Below are 17,568 nucleotides of genomic sequence, written 5' to 3'. Positions count from 1 at the left end.
TGGGCAACACAGTGAGACTTCGTCTCTACAAAAAAAATTTTTAAAAATTAGCTGAGCATGGTGGTGCACGCCTGTACTCCCAGCTACTCAGGAGGCAAAGGTGGGAGTAAGAGAACCAAGTAGACAAGCACACACACACTCACACACAAACACACACACACACCCGTGTTCTTGCATGTTTTTGCTCCAGCAGGTGGACATGTGGAGTGGTCTTCCTCTTGCTCCCCTGCCGTGCTCCTTCCCCAGCAGCAGGGCCCTGACTCTCTCTATAAGCCCCTTAATGTTTTTTCTTGACTTAGTGGAAATGGGAAACAGCTGCTGGGGGCTGCAGGGAGAAGCAGTTCCCATGCACGGTAAGGAAGCCTCACCAGATGGCTGATCTTGATCTTGGACTTCCCAGCCCCGAGAGCTGTGAGGAAATAAACTTCTGTTCTTTATAAATTACCCAGCGTATTAGTCCGTCTTCACACTGCTATAAAGATACTACCTCAGACTGGGTAATTTACAAAGAAAAGAGGCCCAACTGACTCCCAATTCTACATGGTTGGGGAGTCCTCAGAAAATTTACAATCATGGTGGAAGGCAAAGGGGAAGCAAGGCATGTCTTCACAAGGCAGCAGGAGAGAGAACATGTGCAGGGGAAACTGCCACTTTTTAAGCCATCAGATCTCATGAGGACTCCTTCACTATCACAAAAACAGCACGGGGAGACCACCCCCATGATCCAGTCACCTCCCACCATGTCCCTCCCTTGATACATGGGGATTACAATTCAAGATGAGATTTGGGTGGGGACACAGAGCTAAACCATATTACCCAATCTTAGGTATTTGGTTCTCATAATGCAAAATAAACTGAGACAGGTGTATATACAAAAAGTGATTCCATCCAGGGTGCTAAATTCTGTCAGCCAGTTGTGTCCAGGGTGCGTGGCAGTTGGTGAGAAGGTGGGTCCCTAAGTCCCCTTGGGGTGATCAAGGAAGGCTTCCTGAAGGAGGTGGTGCTAGCTGACCAATACAGGTGTGAGGGAGGGTTGGGGGCCATTTCTAGATGAGAGTACAAGACTGGTAAAGGCTTAGGAGAGCAAGAGGTGCACAGAGCAGGGCAAGTAGCCCACAGCAGCAGCACATAGGGTGACAAGGTTGGATTGGCATTTTAGGACAATTAAGAGATCACTTTGGCATGTTTATTACAGACCGATCATGCCTGTGTAACCAACACCCACATTAACAAGGAACGTTCTCATGACCTTGAAAGCCCTCTTCTTGCCCTTTTCAATCGTGACTCTCCCCACGGGGAATCACTCACCTGAATTCCAACACCTTAGACTCTTCTGCTTGTTTCTGAACTTCAGATAAATGGAATCAGACAGTAGACACTCATTTGAGTCTGTCCTCTTTCACCTGACATTATGTTCTGTGAGACTTGTCCACACTGTTGCGTGTGGTTTGCCTACTGTTATGACTGTGTTGCATTTCATTTTGTGAATATACAATCTATTTATCCAGTTGGCCATTAATAGGAATTTGGGTTGTTTCTAATTTTGGGTTATTCTGAGCACTGCTGCCATGAACATTCTTCTGCATGCCTTTCGGTGAACATATTTATTCATTCTGTGAATGAATTTCGTGCATATCTTGTTCTCTCATCTGGAAGTGGCTCCCAACCCTCTCTCACACCTGCATTGGTCAGCTGTCTCCTACTTAAGCACCACCTCCTCCAGGAAGCCTTCCTTGACCACTCCAAAGGAATGTAGGCACCCACCTTGTCGCCAATTGCCGTGCACCCTGTGCCCAACTGGCTTACAGCACTTAGCCCTCTGGATGGGATAACTTTTCGTATAACCATCTGTCTCAGTCTATTTTGTGCTACTAGAACAAAATATTGGACACTGGGTAATTTATAAGGAACAGAAGTTTATTTCCTCACAGGTCTGGGGGCTGGGAAGTCTAAGATCAAAATCAGGCATCTGGTGAGGCTTCCTTACCGTGCTTGGGAACAGCTTCTGCTGCAGCCCCCAGCAACTATTTCCCATTTCCACTAAGCCTAGATAAAGCAGAAAGGGGCTTCCACTGGGGTAGCAGGGACTTAAGAGAGAGATCAGGAAGACGTTTGATGCTGAAGTTTATTATATCCTGGCTGGTGTTATCATGGGAAGGGAGGAGATATCCGGGAATGGAGTTGTTTGGTCGTAGAGTGGGCTTGTATTCAGCCTTATTAGAGACTGCCACAGTGTTTTTAAAAGTGATTGTACCGTTGATACTCCCACCTGCAGTGTATGAGAGTTCCAGTTGCTCCACATCTTCTCTAATACTTTGTTAAAAAAAAAAAAAAGAGTAACTGTTAGTCTTCTTAACATCAGCCATTCTAGTGGGTATGTGGGAGTATCACAGTGTGGTTTAATTTATATTTCCCTGATATGGCAAATGAACTTGACCCCCTCTTCATATGATCATTGACCGTTTGGAGCTCTTATTTTGTGCATATACATAGTCCAAGAATCCTCTTCCAGTTGGTGATATACTTCTTCATCCATTCTCTTAATGGTGTCTTTTCATCTTTTGATGAAAAGAAATTCTTTTTTTTTTTTTTTTTTTTTTTTTGAGACAGTTTCGCTCTTGTTGCCCAGACTGGAGTGCAATGGCATGATCTCAGCTCACCGCAACCTCCGCCTCCCAGGTTCAAGCCATTCTCCTGCCTCAGCCTCCCGAGCTGTTGGGATTACGGGCACACGCCACCACACCCCGCTAATTTTGTATTTTTAGTAGAGATGGGTTTCACCATGTTGGCCAGGCTGGTCTCAAACTCCTGACCTCAAGTGATCCACCCACCTTGGCCTCCCAAAGTGCTTGGATTACAGGAGTGAGCTACTGCACCCAATCTGAGAGATTCTTAATTTTAATGTGGTCTACTTTATCAATTTTTAAAAATGGGAGTGCTTTTTGCATCCTGCTTAAGAACTCCATTCTGAGGTCATACAGGTAGTCACCTACATTTTCTTCTAAATGTTGTATTGTTTTACCCTTTACATTTAGATCTACAACCCAATTGACTTTCGTATTTGGTGTGGATTAGGGGTCAGATTCTTTTATTTTTCTTTTCCATTTGGATATCAGGTTGACCAGCACAATTTATTGATATGTCTATCCTTTCTCTTCTGTACTGCATTTGTACCTTTTTCATAAGCCCAGTGATTGTGTAAATGCAGATCTATTTGTCTAACTTTGCACCAATAATTCAGTGTCTTAAGTGCTGTAGTTCTATAACAAGGTCTCAATTCTAGTAGTATAAATCTTTCATTTTTGTTCTTCTTCAAGACTGCCTTGACTAGTCTTGGACATTTGTATTTTCATATACATTTTGGAATCAATCTGACAATTTGCACCAAAGAAAAAAAGCCTACTGGGATTTTGAATGGGATTGCATTGACTCTATAGATCAACTGAGAAGAAGATATATGTGTATATATGCAAATTTATTTTCAAAAACAACAATTGTGACTGGGTGCAGTGGCTCACACCTGTAATCCCAGCACTTTGGGAGGCTGAAGCGGGCAGATGACTTTAGGTCAGGAGTTCGAGACCAGCCTGACCAACATGGTAAAACCCTGTCTCTACTAAAAATACAAAAAAATTAGCCGGTCATGGTGGTGGGCGGCTGTAATCTCAGCTACTCGTGAGGCTGAGGCACTAGAGGTGCTTGAACCCAGGAGGCAGAGGTTGCAGTGAGCTGAGATGGCACCACTGCACTCCAGCCTGGGTGACAGAGCGAGACTCTGCCTCAAAGAAAAAAAAAAAAAGACTATTACGGTGACATCAATGATTAATCACCCACACTCCCCCACTGTTAGGGAAAAAACCTTCTATACAGTTGAGTTACAAAGGAAAATCAAGACAATTTATCAGGCACCTACAGCCAGAAAATGCTCTGTTGTTTCCAGTGGTGTAAACCTGACATGTTTGATGTCCCAGCGTAACACACCAACCAACTAGTATAGACACTGACATGTTCAATATACTAGTGTAACACAGCAGCTGCAATTTTTACTGGGATGGAGAGAATTAACATCTTTATAATATTGAGTCTTCCAATCCATGAACATAGTATATCTTTCCATTTATTTCGTTCTTATTTAATTTCTCTCAGTGATGTTTTATAGTTTTCGGTAGATTCAGTCCTATGTAATTTCATACTTTATGATGCTTTTGTACATGGTATCGTTTAATTTCATTTTCTATTTGCTTGTTGTATGTAGGAATATGGTTGAATTTTATAAACTGTCTTTGTATTCCAGCCATCTTGCTAAACTAACTTAATAATTCCATAATAGTAGTTTTTCATTAGATCTTGCTGAGGGAAAGATGCTTTGGCCTGTGGTCCAATCATGGTGCAAGATGCATCAACCTTGAATAAGGGTTGGATGTGGAGGCAGAGCGGGAGAAAGACAAAGACTCTGCCAGCCAAGTTAGCAGAACATCCAGGGTTATAGACAGACTTTGTCCACGCCCATCATGGTCCAGGCACTTGCTTTCATATCACATTGAGAATTGGTGCCCCAGAGAAGAATCTTATGAATCTTACGATTTGTGAGTGTGTGGCATGGCCCTTGATGCCAGCTTTCTAAGAGCCAGGTGGGGCAAAAGTGCTGAGGTAAGTTCCCACTCAGTATCCACAGTTTGACTTCATTCTTTTTTTTTTTTTTTTTCTTTTTGAGATGGATGCTCACTCTGTCACCCAGGCTGGAGTACAGTGGCATGATCTCGGCTCACTACAACCTGTGCCTCCCGGGTTCAAGCAATTCTCCTGCCTCAGCCTCCTGAGTAGCTGGGACTACAGGCGTGTGCCACCACACCTGGCTAATTTTTGTATTTTTAATAGAAACGGGGTTTCACCGTGTTAGCCAGAATGGTCTCAATGGATCCTTACGTGATCCACCCTCCTCAGCTTCCCAAAGTGCTGGAATTACAGGTGTGAGCTACCGAGCCCGGCTTCTGACTTCATTCTTATTTAAGTTAGAAAGTGACCAAAACGTTTAGAGACTTTCTTCCTTTGATCCCTCCCCTACATGGCAGTCCAGCCTTTACACTGACACCCCGATGCTACCCGGTTGACTCACCTCTTAATGGGATTTTGATAATGGGGATCCAGCCACTCTCCTTGGGAACGGCTACAGTAGGCCATACTGCCCTCCTATTTGCCATGGTATCTTTTTTAGCCCGAGCAGAACTGCATTTTCTTTCTTTTCTTTTTCTTTCTTTCTTTTTTTTTTTTCTTTCTTTCTTTTTTTTTTTTTTTTGAGATGGTATTTCGCTCTTGTTGTCCAGGCTGGAGTGCAATGGTGCGATCTCGGCTCACTGCAACCTCTGCCTCCTGGGTTGAAGCGATTCTCCTGCCTCAGCCTCCCGAGTATTTTTAGTAGACAGGGTTTCACCATGTTGGTCAGGCTGGTCTCGAACTCCTGACCTCAGATGATCTGCCCGCCTCGGCCTCCCAAAGTGCTGGGATGGAAGGCATGAGCCACCATGCCCAGCCGGAACTGCGTTTTTAAGGATGAACTGCGAAACAGAGGGGGAGGTAGGGAATAGGACTGTCCAGAGGAAGGAACTATGTGTGCAAAGGTTGGAGACTGGGGAATGCTCCAGGGCATGGCCTGGCTGGAGGAGGCGTGGTCTGGCTGGAGGAGGTGTGGTCTGGCTGGAGGAGGCGTGGTCTGGCTGGAGGAGGCGTGGTCTGGCTGGAGGAGGTGTGGTCTGGCTGGAGGGGGTGTTGTCTGGCTGGAGGAGGCGTGGCCTTGACTGGTGGGCATGGCCTGGCTGAAAGAGGAATAGTCTGGCTGGAGGAGGTGTGGCCTTGCTGGAGGGGATGTGGCCTGGTTGGAGGGGGCATAGTCTAATTGGGAGAGTGTGGCCTGCGGGAGGGGCATGACCTGGCTGGAGGCGGCATGGCCTGGCTGGAGAGAGCATGGCTTGGCTGAAAGAGGAATGGTCTGGCTGGAGGAGGTGTGGCCTCGTTAGAGGGGATGTAGCCTAGTTGGGGCCTTGGCCTGGAGGGAGCATGTCCTGTCTGGAGGAGGTGTGGTCTGGCTAGAGGAGGAGTGACCTTGCTGGAGGGAATGGGCCTGGTTGGAGGGGCCATGGCCTAGCTGGGAGGGTGTGGCCTGGTGGGATGGGGTGTGGCCTCACTATGGTACTGGCCTGGCTGGCAGGTGTGATGGTGAGAGACCAGGGCAGACAGGGGCACTAAGCTTAGCCATGCCAAGGACTTTTTCCTCAGGCCAGTGGGGGCTGTTCCGTGTTTCTAGCAGAGGGTGAGGTGACCAAAGTCTGACCAGTAGAGGAAGGCCCTTAGTGACCTCCAGAAGGGGGAAGAGGGAGACCAGAAAGAATGTGCGTCCTGAAACAGACCTCTTGAGTGGAGTGGGAAGACCCTGTGCATTGTAGCATGGAAAGGTGCCTGATGTATTTGTGTTAGGCTCAGTCTAGCTGTTTTCTGTCTTCTGTCTTCTGTCACATTGGGGAAACTGAGTCCACTGTGGACTTCCTTATTCCTGTGGTCCCCTGTGAGCACTCACGGCCAACCTAACTGGCCTGTTCCCAACCTCATCCCCACAGCAACTGACCCCAGTGACCTCCTTGGAGTTTTCTTCCCCTAACGGGGTCCGGGAGTCTTGGCTGGGGTCAAAGTTCTCTGGATGGATTTTTCTTTTTTTTTGAGATGGAGTTTCGCTCTTGTTGCCCAGGCTAGAGTGCAATGGCGTGATCTCAGCTCACTGCAACCTCTGCCTCTGAGATTCAAGCGATTCTCCTGCCTCAGCCTCCCGAATAGCTGGGATTACAGGCACCCACCACCACACCCAGCTAATTTTTGTATTTTCAGTAGAGATGGGATTTCACTATGTTGGCCAGGCTGGTCTTGAACTCCCAACCTCAGGTGATCCGCCCTCCTCAGACTCCCGAAATGCTGGGATTATAGGCATGAGCCATCAGGCCCAGCCTTCTGGGTAGATTTTTAGGATCTCCTCCAACTGGGCCCTGGTTGGGGTGGCCTACTGGGGACACCCACCCTGCACATGCCCTCTGCCTGCAGACCACTCTCTGAGATCTCTCACAGAGGGAGCCGGGCCTCTGGGGACAGGACCATCCATGTGCCTTGCCTCCCACTGGTGTCTTGTGGCCCAAGTAGACTCCGGCTGCCTCTTTACATTTCCCTGCAATAACCAACTCCTGCCCTATCTGCAAATCCCCTCTCAGGGCCCAGGCCTTGGGAATCCAGCCTCATTTGGAAGGCGGGTCCTGCATTCTGGGAGCAGAGCCATCAACAGGAGCAATGCTGACCAAAGGCAGATGGCAGCTGGATTTGGCAACTGTCATCCTGCAGTGGGTGGGCAGAGCCCGGAAGTAAGAGGCCGAGGAGAAGGTCACCAGTGGCAAGAGTGAAGAGTCCTGGAGCCTGAGGCCTCTGGAGCTGATCCAGTGTAAACCCCTTTTATAGATGGGAAAACTGAGGTGTGGAGAGAGAGAGGGCGTCTCAAGCCACACAGCGAGTTCCTGGCCGACTTAGAACCAGGTGTCTATAGTTCTCTTTACAATGAACACACCACACAATCAACTCTCTCTCTCTCTCTCTTTTGAGACAGCATCTCAAAAGGACACTGCATCTCCAGCCCAGGCTGGAGTGCAGTGGCGCAATCACAACTCACTGCAGCCTCCACCTCCCAGGCTCAAGCAATCCTCCCACCTCAGCCTCCTGAGTAGCTAGGATTACAGGCACACGCCACCACATCCAGCCAATTTTTAAATGTTTTCTAGAGACGGGATCCTGCCATGTTGCCCAGACTGGTCTCGAACTCCTAGGCCCAAGCTATCCTCCCACCTTGACCTCCTAAAGTGCTGGGATGACACGCATGAGCCATCCCACCTGGCCTGCTCTCTCTCTATGTCTCTGTCTGTCTCTTTCTCTTTTTTTTTCTTTTTTCTTTTTCTTTTTCTTTTTTTCCCTTTTTGAGATGGAGTCTTGCTCTATCACCAGGCTGAAGCGCAGTGGCGCAATCTCGGCTCACTGCAACCTCTGCCTCCCAGGTTCAAGCGATTCTCCTGCCTCAGCCTCCCGAGTAGCTGAAATTACAGGCGCCCACCACCAAGTCCAGCTGATTTTCTTTTTGTATTTTTAGTAGAGACAGGGTTTCACCATGTTGGCCAGGCTGGTCTTGATCTCTTAACTTTGTGATCCGCCCGCCTCAGTCTCCTAAAGTGCTGGGATTACAGATGTGAGCCACTGCGTCCAGCCTGTCTGTTTCACACACATGTGCTTCTGCATCCACAAACACACAATGGTTTGCCTGGTACGCTGACACTTCCAACATACACCTATCGGCAAAGGTTTTCCCCGCATGGGTCCTAGACACTGGGAAAGGCACTGTGGCCCCAGGTGCTCCAGGGCCAGTGTGTTCTCAAAGGGGCAGGACACGTGGGACTCTTCATAATCCCAGAAGGTTAGAGACCACACAGTAGGTAGTTCAGGCAGGGCCTCCTCCAGTCAGAGCCAGGAGGGGACAGGATCAGCACCCCCCTCAGTATTTCCATGTTTCCAGCACTCCAGTGACTAATCAGAGAAAGTTAAACAAACATGCTTTAATTGCCTGTCAATGACAGACGCCAAGGGAATGAAAATCCTGTCCGGTTCTCGAGGGCCTGCCGGGGATGGGGGTGGTGTGGCGAGTCAGAGCTGGCTGGGCCTCCTGGGCCTCACCACAGCTGGGGAGCTGGACCCACCCCACAACCCTCATGTCCACCGTTGCCCAAGCTGCTCCTCACCTGCCAAGCAGGGTGCCCAGTGCCAGAGAAAACTGGGCCCAGGCCCAACACAATTTCCAGAAATAGGTATTTACGAGAGCCGGGCCTCTCCCTCCGTCCACTGACCTTCTCCCCCTGCAGGGGGAGGGACCTGCAGGTCCTAATTGTTGCCCCAGGCCCTGGAAACGCTCTGCTCAAGGCCCCTAAAAGCCTTCAGATTGTGCACTTTGCCCGGAGTTCCTGGACAGACCAGGGCTGTCATTTGTAACTTCCCCATGTCCACCTCCTCCTCCTCTTCCCTCAGGCCCCAAGGGTGGAGTGGTGTCTTCCTGTGTGGCTGGAGAGGTGCTTTTCCCTCACCTCCCCTTCCATCCCCTCCCTTCCCCTCCCCTCTCCTCCCCTCTCCTCCTTTCCCCTCCCCTCCTCTCCCCTCTTCTCCCTTCCCCTCCCCTCTCTGACAGGATCTCGCTCTGTTGCCCAGACTGTTGTGCAGTGGTGCCAACATGGTTCACTGCAGCCTCAACCTTCTGGACTCAGGTGATCCTCCTGCCTCAGCCTCCTAAGTAGCTGGGACTACAGGGGCATGCCACAATCCCTGCTAATTCTTGTATTTTTTTGTAGAAAAGGGGTTTCACCATGTTGCCCAGGCTGGTCTCGGGCTCCTGGACTCAAGCAATCCTCCCGCCTCAGTCTCCCAAGTAGCTGAGACTACAGGCACGCACCACCATGCCTGGCTAATTTTTGTATTTTTTTGTACAGACAGGGTCTCACTATGTTAGCCAGGCTGATCTCGAACTCCTGGGCTCAAGCCTCTCATCTCAACCTCCAAAATCCTCTCATCTCAACCTCCCAAAGTACGGGGATCCCAGGCATGAGCCACCACACCCATCCTTCTTTTCTTTTTAAAATATGTTATTTTGTTTTAAGACTAGGTGCTGTGGCTCATGCCTGTCATCTCAGCTGTTTGGGAGGCCGAGCTGGGTGGATCACTTGAGGTCAGGAGTTTGAGACCAGCCTGGTCAACATGGCGAAACCCTGTCTCTACTAAAAATACAAAAATTAGCCAGGCATGGTGGCACATGACTGTAGTCCCAGCTACTTGGGAGGCTGAGGCAGGAGAATCGCTTGAACCCAGGTGGCAAAGGTTTCAGTGAGACAAGATTGCACCACTGCACTCCAGCCCAGGCAATAGAGCAAGACTCTGTCTCAAAAGAAAATTACTTTATGTTAGATTCAGGGGATTACATGTACTTGTTTGTTACATGCATAATAGTAGGGATTGGACCTCTAGTGTACCCATCACCCAAATATTTTTGGTTTTTTGTTTTTGAGACGGAGTGTTGCTCTGTTGGCCATGCTGGAGTGCAATGGCTCGATCTTGGCTCACCGCAACCTCTGCCTCCCGGATTCAAGCGATCCTCATGCCTCAGCCTCCTGAGTAGTTGGGATTTTAGGCATCTGCCACCACGCCTGGCTAATAGTTGTATTTTTAGTAGAGACGGGGTTTCACCATGTTGGTCAGGCTGATCTTGAACTCCTGATCTCAGGTGATCCTCTCACCTCAGCCTCCCAAAGTGCCGAGATTACAGGCGTGAGCCACCTCATTACCCAAATGTTGAGCACTGTACCAGATAGATAACTTTTCAATCGTCATACCCCATCTTTATGTCCATGTATACCTCTTGTTCAGCTCCTACTTATAAGTGAGAACATGCAGTATTTGGTCTTCTGCTTCTGAGTTTGTTCACTCGGAATGACAACATCCAGCTACATCCATGTTGCTGCAAAGGGCATGATTTCATTCCTTTTCATGGCTGTGTAATATTCCACAGCGTATATGTACCTTGTTTCCTTTATCCAATCCACCACTGATGGACACTTAGGTTCCATCTTGCTTTTTCCAAGTGATCCTGGTCAACCCACAGGACACAACTACTAGAGAGGGGCCATGGATCTCTGCTTTCAAGTAAACAACCCTGAAGGCAGGTATTCGGGTCTGTGCAGCCCCGCCCCTCTCCTCACCAGTATTAGAGTGTTGACACAGTGTCATCCAGTCACAGGAACATCCGCAGAGCCTTCGGGTAGATGAGAGATGATTGGAGGTAGAGGAGAGGAGGTGGACAGATGGGGAGCAGGGTGAATGTATAGGTGGGTAGATGGGGGTGTTTAGGGCGGGGGTAGCATGAGGTGTAGGATGGGTCGTTGGGTGGGTGGGTAGATAGGTGAACAAATGGAACCCTGTTCATTTTGATCTCTGCCTTTCCCATTAAGGACTTCTTTTAGCACTGCAGGAATCATTGGTTGTGTGAGTTTAAGAGGAAGGCGCTAGGCTGGGCGCGGTGACTCACACCTGTAATCCCAGCACTTTGGGAGGCTGAGGTGGGTGGATCCCTTGAGGTCAGAAGTTCAAGACCAGCCTGGCCAACATGGTAAAACCCCATCTCTACTAAAAAATACAAAACTAACCGGGTGTGGTGGTGGGTGCCTGTAGTCCCAGCTACCCGAGAGGCTGAGGCAGGAGAATCACTTGAACCTGGGAGGTGGAGGTTGCAGTGAGCAAGTTTGCGTCACTGTACTCCAGCCTGGGTGACAGAGTGAGACTCTGTCTTAAAAAAAAATAATAAAAAATAAAAGCAGGCACTGAAAGCACCCTGGACGCCAGGGCCTTGTTGACTGGGAACTTCACAGAGGCTGGTCTTTTAGGGACTCCGCCATTTCATCAGGGACGTCTCCAAATGTCAGTGTCAGTGGATCTTTCCTCTTTGGCGGGTCCCTGTTTCCAGGGAGGACTCCCTCCCCTGCCCCATCTGGGACATCTTGAGCCCCAGGAGAGCCAGTGGCTCCCAGTTTCCATCCCTACCTTGGGTTTGCAAGACTGGCTGGCGCACCTGGCTGCGTGCAGCTTGCAAAATAGTATTTGCATTGTTCATCTGCCAGGAGGTCCCTCCGCCTTTCCCTTTGCTTTATGGATTTTATACCTTTTTTATTTCTTGTTTTGTTTTGTTTTGTTTTGTTTTGAGACGGAGTCTCGCTGTGTCGCCCAGATTGGAGTGCAGTGGCCGGATCTCAGCTCACTGCAAGCTCCGCCTCCCGGGTTCACGCCATTCTCCTGCCTCAGCCTCCCGAGTAGCTGGGACTACAGGCGCCCGCCACCTCGCCCGGCTAATATTTTTTGTAATTTTTAGTAGAGATAGGGTTTCACCGTGTTAGCCAGGATGGTCTTGATCTCCTGACCTTGTGTATCTGCCTGCCTCAGCCTCCCAAAGTGCTGGGATTACAGGCGTGAGCCATCGCGCCCGGCCTACCTTTTTATTTCTTTATCAGCCCTTTCCTGAGAGAAAACAGAAGGGAACCTGTGTTCAATCCACCTTGTTTAACCAGAAAGCCACATCCCTGTATCGTGTGTCTTTGGTGAAGTCCTGTCTGGTCCCAGAGTCAGAAAATTGTATATATTCTTTTAGTTGTTTGAATGTTCGGTGTTTATACCTCAGCCTTAATCTGTTTTATGCATCAGAGGGACGGACAAGGTTTTATGGAGGAGAAAGAGTTCTATTCCTTAACAAATGCTTATAAATCACTGACTTGGGCCAGCCAGGGGTAGAAGGGAGGGAAGCAGGGAGAGGGGCCCTCTGCTAGGCCACATGTCGCTGGGGAGCAGAGAGTAGGGTGTTGTCCCCTCTTGACCCGAGACTGAGCACCCCGAGGGTACAGCCTCAATCACCTATTACCAGGGTCTAAGACTCCCCCGACCACCCGTGGTTTCTCCCCAAACATCTGTTGCAGAGGAATCGCCTTTTTTTTTTTTAAGGACGGGGAACATTTCAAGGTGGTTTGCATTCGGAAACAAAGACAGGGGTATCTCCAAGAACAAGGGGGAGGCTGACAGTGTTGGGGGGCCGTGGACTGTACGCATGAGCTGCAGCTCTCACCACTCCCAAGCAGCACCATGGTCAGCCGCAGCGCGCCGAGTGGGAGCTATTCAGTTACCCAAATACCTCTTAGGCGTCTCTTTAACAAGGGATGCGGATCGTGCAGGGTCAGGCTTTGAACTGAGCTGAGGAAAGAGAGACTTCAGGCATCCCCTGACTTCTAGAGCAATAAAAGCTCTTTAGAACAGCTTTGAACCGTCTATTTCGTCATTAAAGAGCTCCAGGTCTCGGGCCTCCGGGGAGACAGACATTAAAAGATAATTACAGCCCAGAGAGATGTGTGCTTGGGCGGGGTCAGCATCAGTAGGCTCCTAATGGGCCTTCCGGGCTCCAGTCCCTCCCACTTCCACCCACTGCACGCTCTGCTGCCAGAGCGAGCATCTGCAAATGCAAATCTGACCTTGAATTTCACCCGCCTAAGACCCTCCAGTGACCTACGGACACTGCCACAACCCTTCCCGGGCCCCTGGTGTTAGAGCTCCTTGACCTTTCCAGCCTTGGCGGCCCCCAAATGTGTTCCCAGTTGGCCAACCTGCCCTGTTCTCACTCTCCTCTCGCCTCGGAAAATGCAATCTTTCAGAATGCATTTCTTTTTCTTTTAGAATGCATTTGCTCTTCTCTATGCTGAACCTGGCCAGTTACTGTGCATTCCTCAGGTCTCATCTTTGATGCCACTGCCTCCAGGACGTCCTCCTTGATTGCCCTCCCCCCCACCCCGACTGGACTGGCTTTGGCATCCCTTTCCCAGTCTGTGTCTATTAGCCCAACTCTGGTTCTCAAAGTCAGGGGCCCACCTCACTATCTGTTCATCAATTGTCAGATATTTTTTGAGTCCCTGCTTTGTGCCAGGCACTGAGACTCATGGGTGAACGAAATAGAAAAAGACCCCTGCCTTCATGGTGCTCACCAGCTCACGGCATCACCTTGTCTGAATAAACAGACAGTACAGTGTACTGTGCGTGCTCAGAAGGGAGGGTCAGTGGTCCAGCAGGCTGCATGGAGGAGGGGTCTCTGAGGGTGAGGCTTTGAAGGATGAATAGGAGTTTTCCAGGCAAAATGACTGGAGATGTTTCTGCTTGCCTGTCTGCCCAGAGGCTATCCTGGTGACTGGGCTGCTCTCTTCCTGGGGTCTACACTCTGCTTTCACATTAGTTCCTCTTCTCTTTCAGAATGTATGAACTGCACCCGGCTCAGTGACATGAGTGAGCGACTGACCACCCTGGAGGCCAAGGTCAGTTGGGCTGGGGAGTCTGGGCCTGGGGAGCTGCCTGGGGATCTGGGGTGGTGGGGAGAAGAGTCGGGCAATCACTGGGTGTGGCTGTGGAATTCCCAGTCCCAGGTTTCCCAGCAGGCTTGGACAGCCGGTCCCAGGTACTGCGTACTGTTCAGGCCTTGGTGGCTCTGTGTGGCCTTCTTGGGCTGGGAGGTCCCAGGCAGCAGGCTGGTTGTGGGCAGGGCAGGATGGTGCTGAGCTCCCGGGACCTGGGGGCTGGGAGATTGGACACCCAGAAGACAGTGGAAAGAGGAGGGAGTCTCTGTCCCTCCAGGGCCACTCTTCCCACCTCCAGAATGGGGCTGGGCACAGAGGAACCGATGGGAAAAGACTCTGTGGAGGAGGAACTGCTGGGAAGTGACCAGCTTTCAGCCCAGTCTATAGGAAGAGGACTCCCTCAGTGGAGTCAGCCCAGAGGAGAAGGAATCCATAAAGGACAAGTAATTTACCTGGTAGTGACCCCCGGCAGCACCGGGCAGGGAGAGAGGCAGGGAAGGGTATGCCCAGTACAGGTGTGTCCATGGGCAGGTGACCTGTGGGAGCACCTGGGGCTCCATCTCACACTGCCTCTGGGAGGCGGTGGTTTTGAGCACACTTCAGGGCCCGCCCACCTTAGGGCAATGAAGCCAGACATCTCTCCTGCCCCTCACCGGGTGACACTTTTCCGAGGGTACTTCCTGTCTCAGTCAGCTTGTGCAAGCTCCTGTGACTGGAGAAAGCCCTTGGCAGAATTGCAGATGGCCACAGGCCGAAGCCAAAGCCAGGTGGGGCTGAGGGGTGCGCATGGGGCGTCAACAGCGTCTGCCCCGATGGGGACAAGCCCCGTTCTCACCCAGAGGGCTTGGTAAGCAGGCTCTGGTGTTTAGCCAGAGGGGCTTGGCCTCGGGGAGGACAGGTCTGGAGGGATGAGGCAGCCTCCAAATATCTACAAAGCCTCTTGGGACAGCAGGGTCTGCTACATTTCCTGGCCCCCCAGGGGAGAGCCAGCACCAGGAGGCTGGAATCACCTGAGCCAGAAGCAGAGCTCTCTCCGGAGCAGAACTGCGGCGACCGGAGCACGTGGCATTGCCCAGAGAGTGTGTGTGAGCAGGGCCACGTGGCAGGGAGGCTGGGTGAGGACCAGGGACCTGAGAGTGTGGGGCTGGAGCCCCAGGCAGCAAGAGCCCCTTGAAGACAGCAGGGCCAGGGTCAGCCGTGCCTCCACCCGGAAGAGCACTCATACACATACATCATACATGTGCACACACATGCACACACATAGACACCCGTGCACTAGAACGGGTGCAGGGGAAAATGCTGAGGGGTGAGCTTCTGACATCTGAGATTTTAGAGAAGGCGGGGTCCCCGAGCCATGCCCAACCTGATGGACACTTTCCTAGTCCCGGAAGCCTGTGTGGTTTGGCGCAGAGCAGCGGCCCTGGCCTCAGCCCGGTACTGTGGGTGTTAAAAGTCGCAGCTCTAGGGGAGCGGGGGACGCATTGCCAGCTGTCCCCCACCCACCTGGCCCACGCCCTCCCATCATGAGCAATTCCTCCCTGTGGCCTTCCCAACCCTGACACCGTCTCCACCGAGGGCCCCAGCTCCATGGCCTCCAGCAGCAGGCCCGGGGCAGGGCTTGCCCTGTGACGCTGAGCGAGAGGGCTGTGTTCTCTCTGTGAGCCTCAAGGGCTGGAGGGAGGGACAGCAGTGCGTGGCAGGAGCCCAGGCCAGGATTCCCACCCTTCCTCCACTCCACCTTGGCCAGCCCTTCCCTCTGGATCTCAGTCGGATGGCCTGGAAAATGGAAATTGGAGTCGCTTCATTTTGAGGCTGGTCCAGAGTGGGGAAGCTCAGGCAGCTCTCGAGTGGGGAGCTGGGGGAGACAGCTTGGGCCTGGGGTGTGCAGAAACGGAGGAGCTTTGCAGCCCCCCTCCTTTTGACAGTTGTCTGCATTTCTAGGTAGGGGCCAGGAGACTCCTGTCTTAGCTCCTGCATCTTGTCTGGAGCACTTTCTGGCCGCCCACCTGCCCACTCCATGCCCACCTGTGTTGAGAGGGCCTCTAGGAGGTTTTGTTTTGTTTTGTTTTGTTTTGTTTTCCAGACAAGATCTCGCACTATCACCCAGGCTGGGGTGCAGTGGCGTGATCTCAGCTCACTACAACCTCCGCCTCCTGGGCCTGGTTCAAGTGATTCTCCCGCCTCAGCCTCCTGAGTAGTGGGGATTACAGGTGTGCCCCACCACATCCGGCTAATTTTTGTATTTTTAGTAGAGACGGGGTTTCACTATGTTGGCCAGGCTGGTCTCAAACTCCTGACCTCAAGCAATCTGCCCGCCTCGGCCTCCCAGTGTCGGGATTACAGGCGTGAACCACTGTGCCCAGCCCCATAGGGAGGTTTGATGGCCCAGATCAGAGGGCCCTGAGAGGCAGAGGCCTGGAGAGGGGAAGGGAACACCAGCTGGGCTAGTTGCCAAGACAGCCCAGTGGCACTAGAGGCCATGCCAAGGTCAGGTGAGTCCGCAGGAGCCAGGACACAGAGCTGTGTTTTCAGCTCAGATCAGAGACTAGGGGTCAGCCAGGGCAGAGGCTGGGATCCCAGCAGGGTGAAGGCAGAGCCAGGACAGGAGCCAGGCAGGCAGATCCCAGACAGGGAAGCAGAAATCAGATGCATAAACAGCAGCATAAAACAGCAGCAACCCAGGGCCTGGACACTTGGGCTTCTGCTCCCTTAGACAAGACGTCTGCTTTGGTATGTCAGGAAGGAGGCAGATGAGAGAAACCTGGCCAATGGTAGCTTATTCCATAAGGACATTTATTGTTTATTCAACAAGAAGTCCAGGAGTAGAGGTGGTCTCAGGATTGGTTTGGTGTCTGAGGAAGCCAGGCTCTTCACTGACTTCTTAGTGAGCTGGCTTTTGTCTGCATTGGTTGATGCCTCATGATTATAGAGTGGCTGCTGCAGCTCCAGGCATCACATCCTCACCTTGTATGTAAAGGCAGGAAGTGGAGGGTGAGGTGAAGCTCCCAAACAGACTCCTTATGTTTCACGAGCCTGTGCTGGGTGAAGTGACCACCTCCTAGTTGCAAGGGAGCTAGGAAACTGAGTACCTGGCCAAACAGAAGGGGATTGCTCGGCCCGGTTCAGGTCAGTCCGGATTCCTTTCCTGGACCACATGCACAGAGGCACAAGAGGGAGTTCTGGAGCAAGGGAAGAAGGGGCAGCGGGGGCCAGGCAACCCACAAAGTCCACTCCATTTGCTCTCCCACTGGTGCTGACCTAGGAGCTGGTCCAGGATTTCTGCCACCCTCTGTTCCTGGGACGGGCTGGCGGGCAGAAGGCCAGCAGGGCACTGGGGAAGATTCCTACCTGCCCTCCCCTCTCCTGCCCCGGGCTTTACTCTCTGACCTCATGGACCGCAAACAGTACATGAGAGTCACGGAAGCCTCGGAGTCCCAGCAGTCTCTGGTGTGGAGAAGGCAGTGCCCCGGCCAGTCTGCCAGGCCGCAATGACATCATCAGGGCCACTGCCCCCGAAGGCCGTGGCCTGGTTTTCTTGGGCTGGGTCCCCACGCCCACGGCTGCCCGCCTGGGTGAG

General features: G+C 51.5%; 1 protein-coding gene across 1 annotated transcript in view; it reads left to right on the top strand.

Moving 5' to 3' along the window:
* COL26A1 (collagen type XXVI alpha 1 chain) overlaps window positions 1-17,568 on the top strand; it is a 195,626-nt gene that overhangs the window by 158,121 nt on the left and 19,937 nt on the right. Inside the window, 1 exon segment of the mRNA XM_073012720.1 lies at window positions 13,891-13,952. Within this exon segment, the coding sequence (XP_072868821.1) occupies window positions 13,891-13,952 (62 nt within the window).

This window comes from Chlorocebus sabaeus, chromosome 28 (assembly GCF_047675955.1).
Source record: "Chlorocebus sabaeus isolate Y175 chromosome 28, mChlSab1.0.hap1, whole genome shotgun sequence".
In the NCBI taxonomy this organism is placed as follows: domain Eukaryota; kingdom Metazoa; phylum Chordata; class Mammalia; order Primates; family Cercopithecidae; genus Chlorocebus; species Chlorocebus sabaeus.
This window is presented reverse-complemented; position numbering and strand designations above follow the sequence as displayed.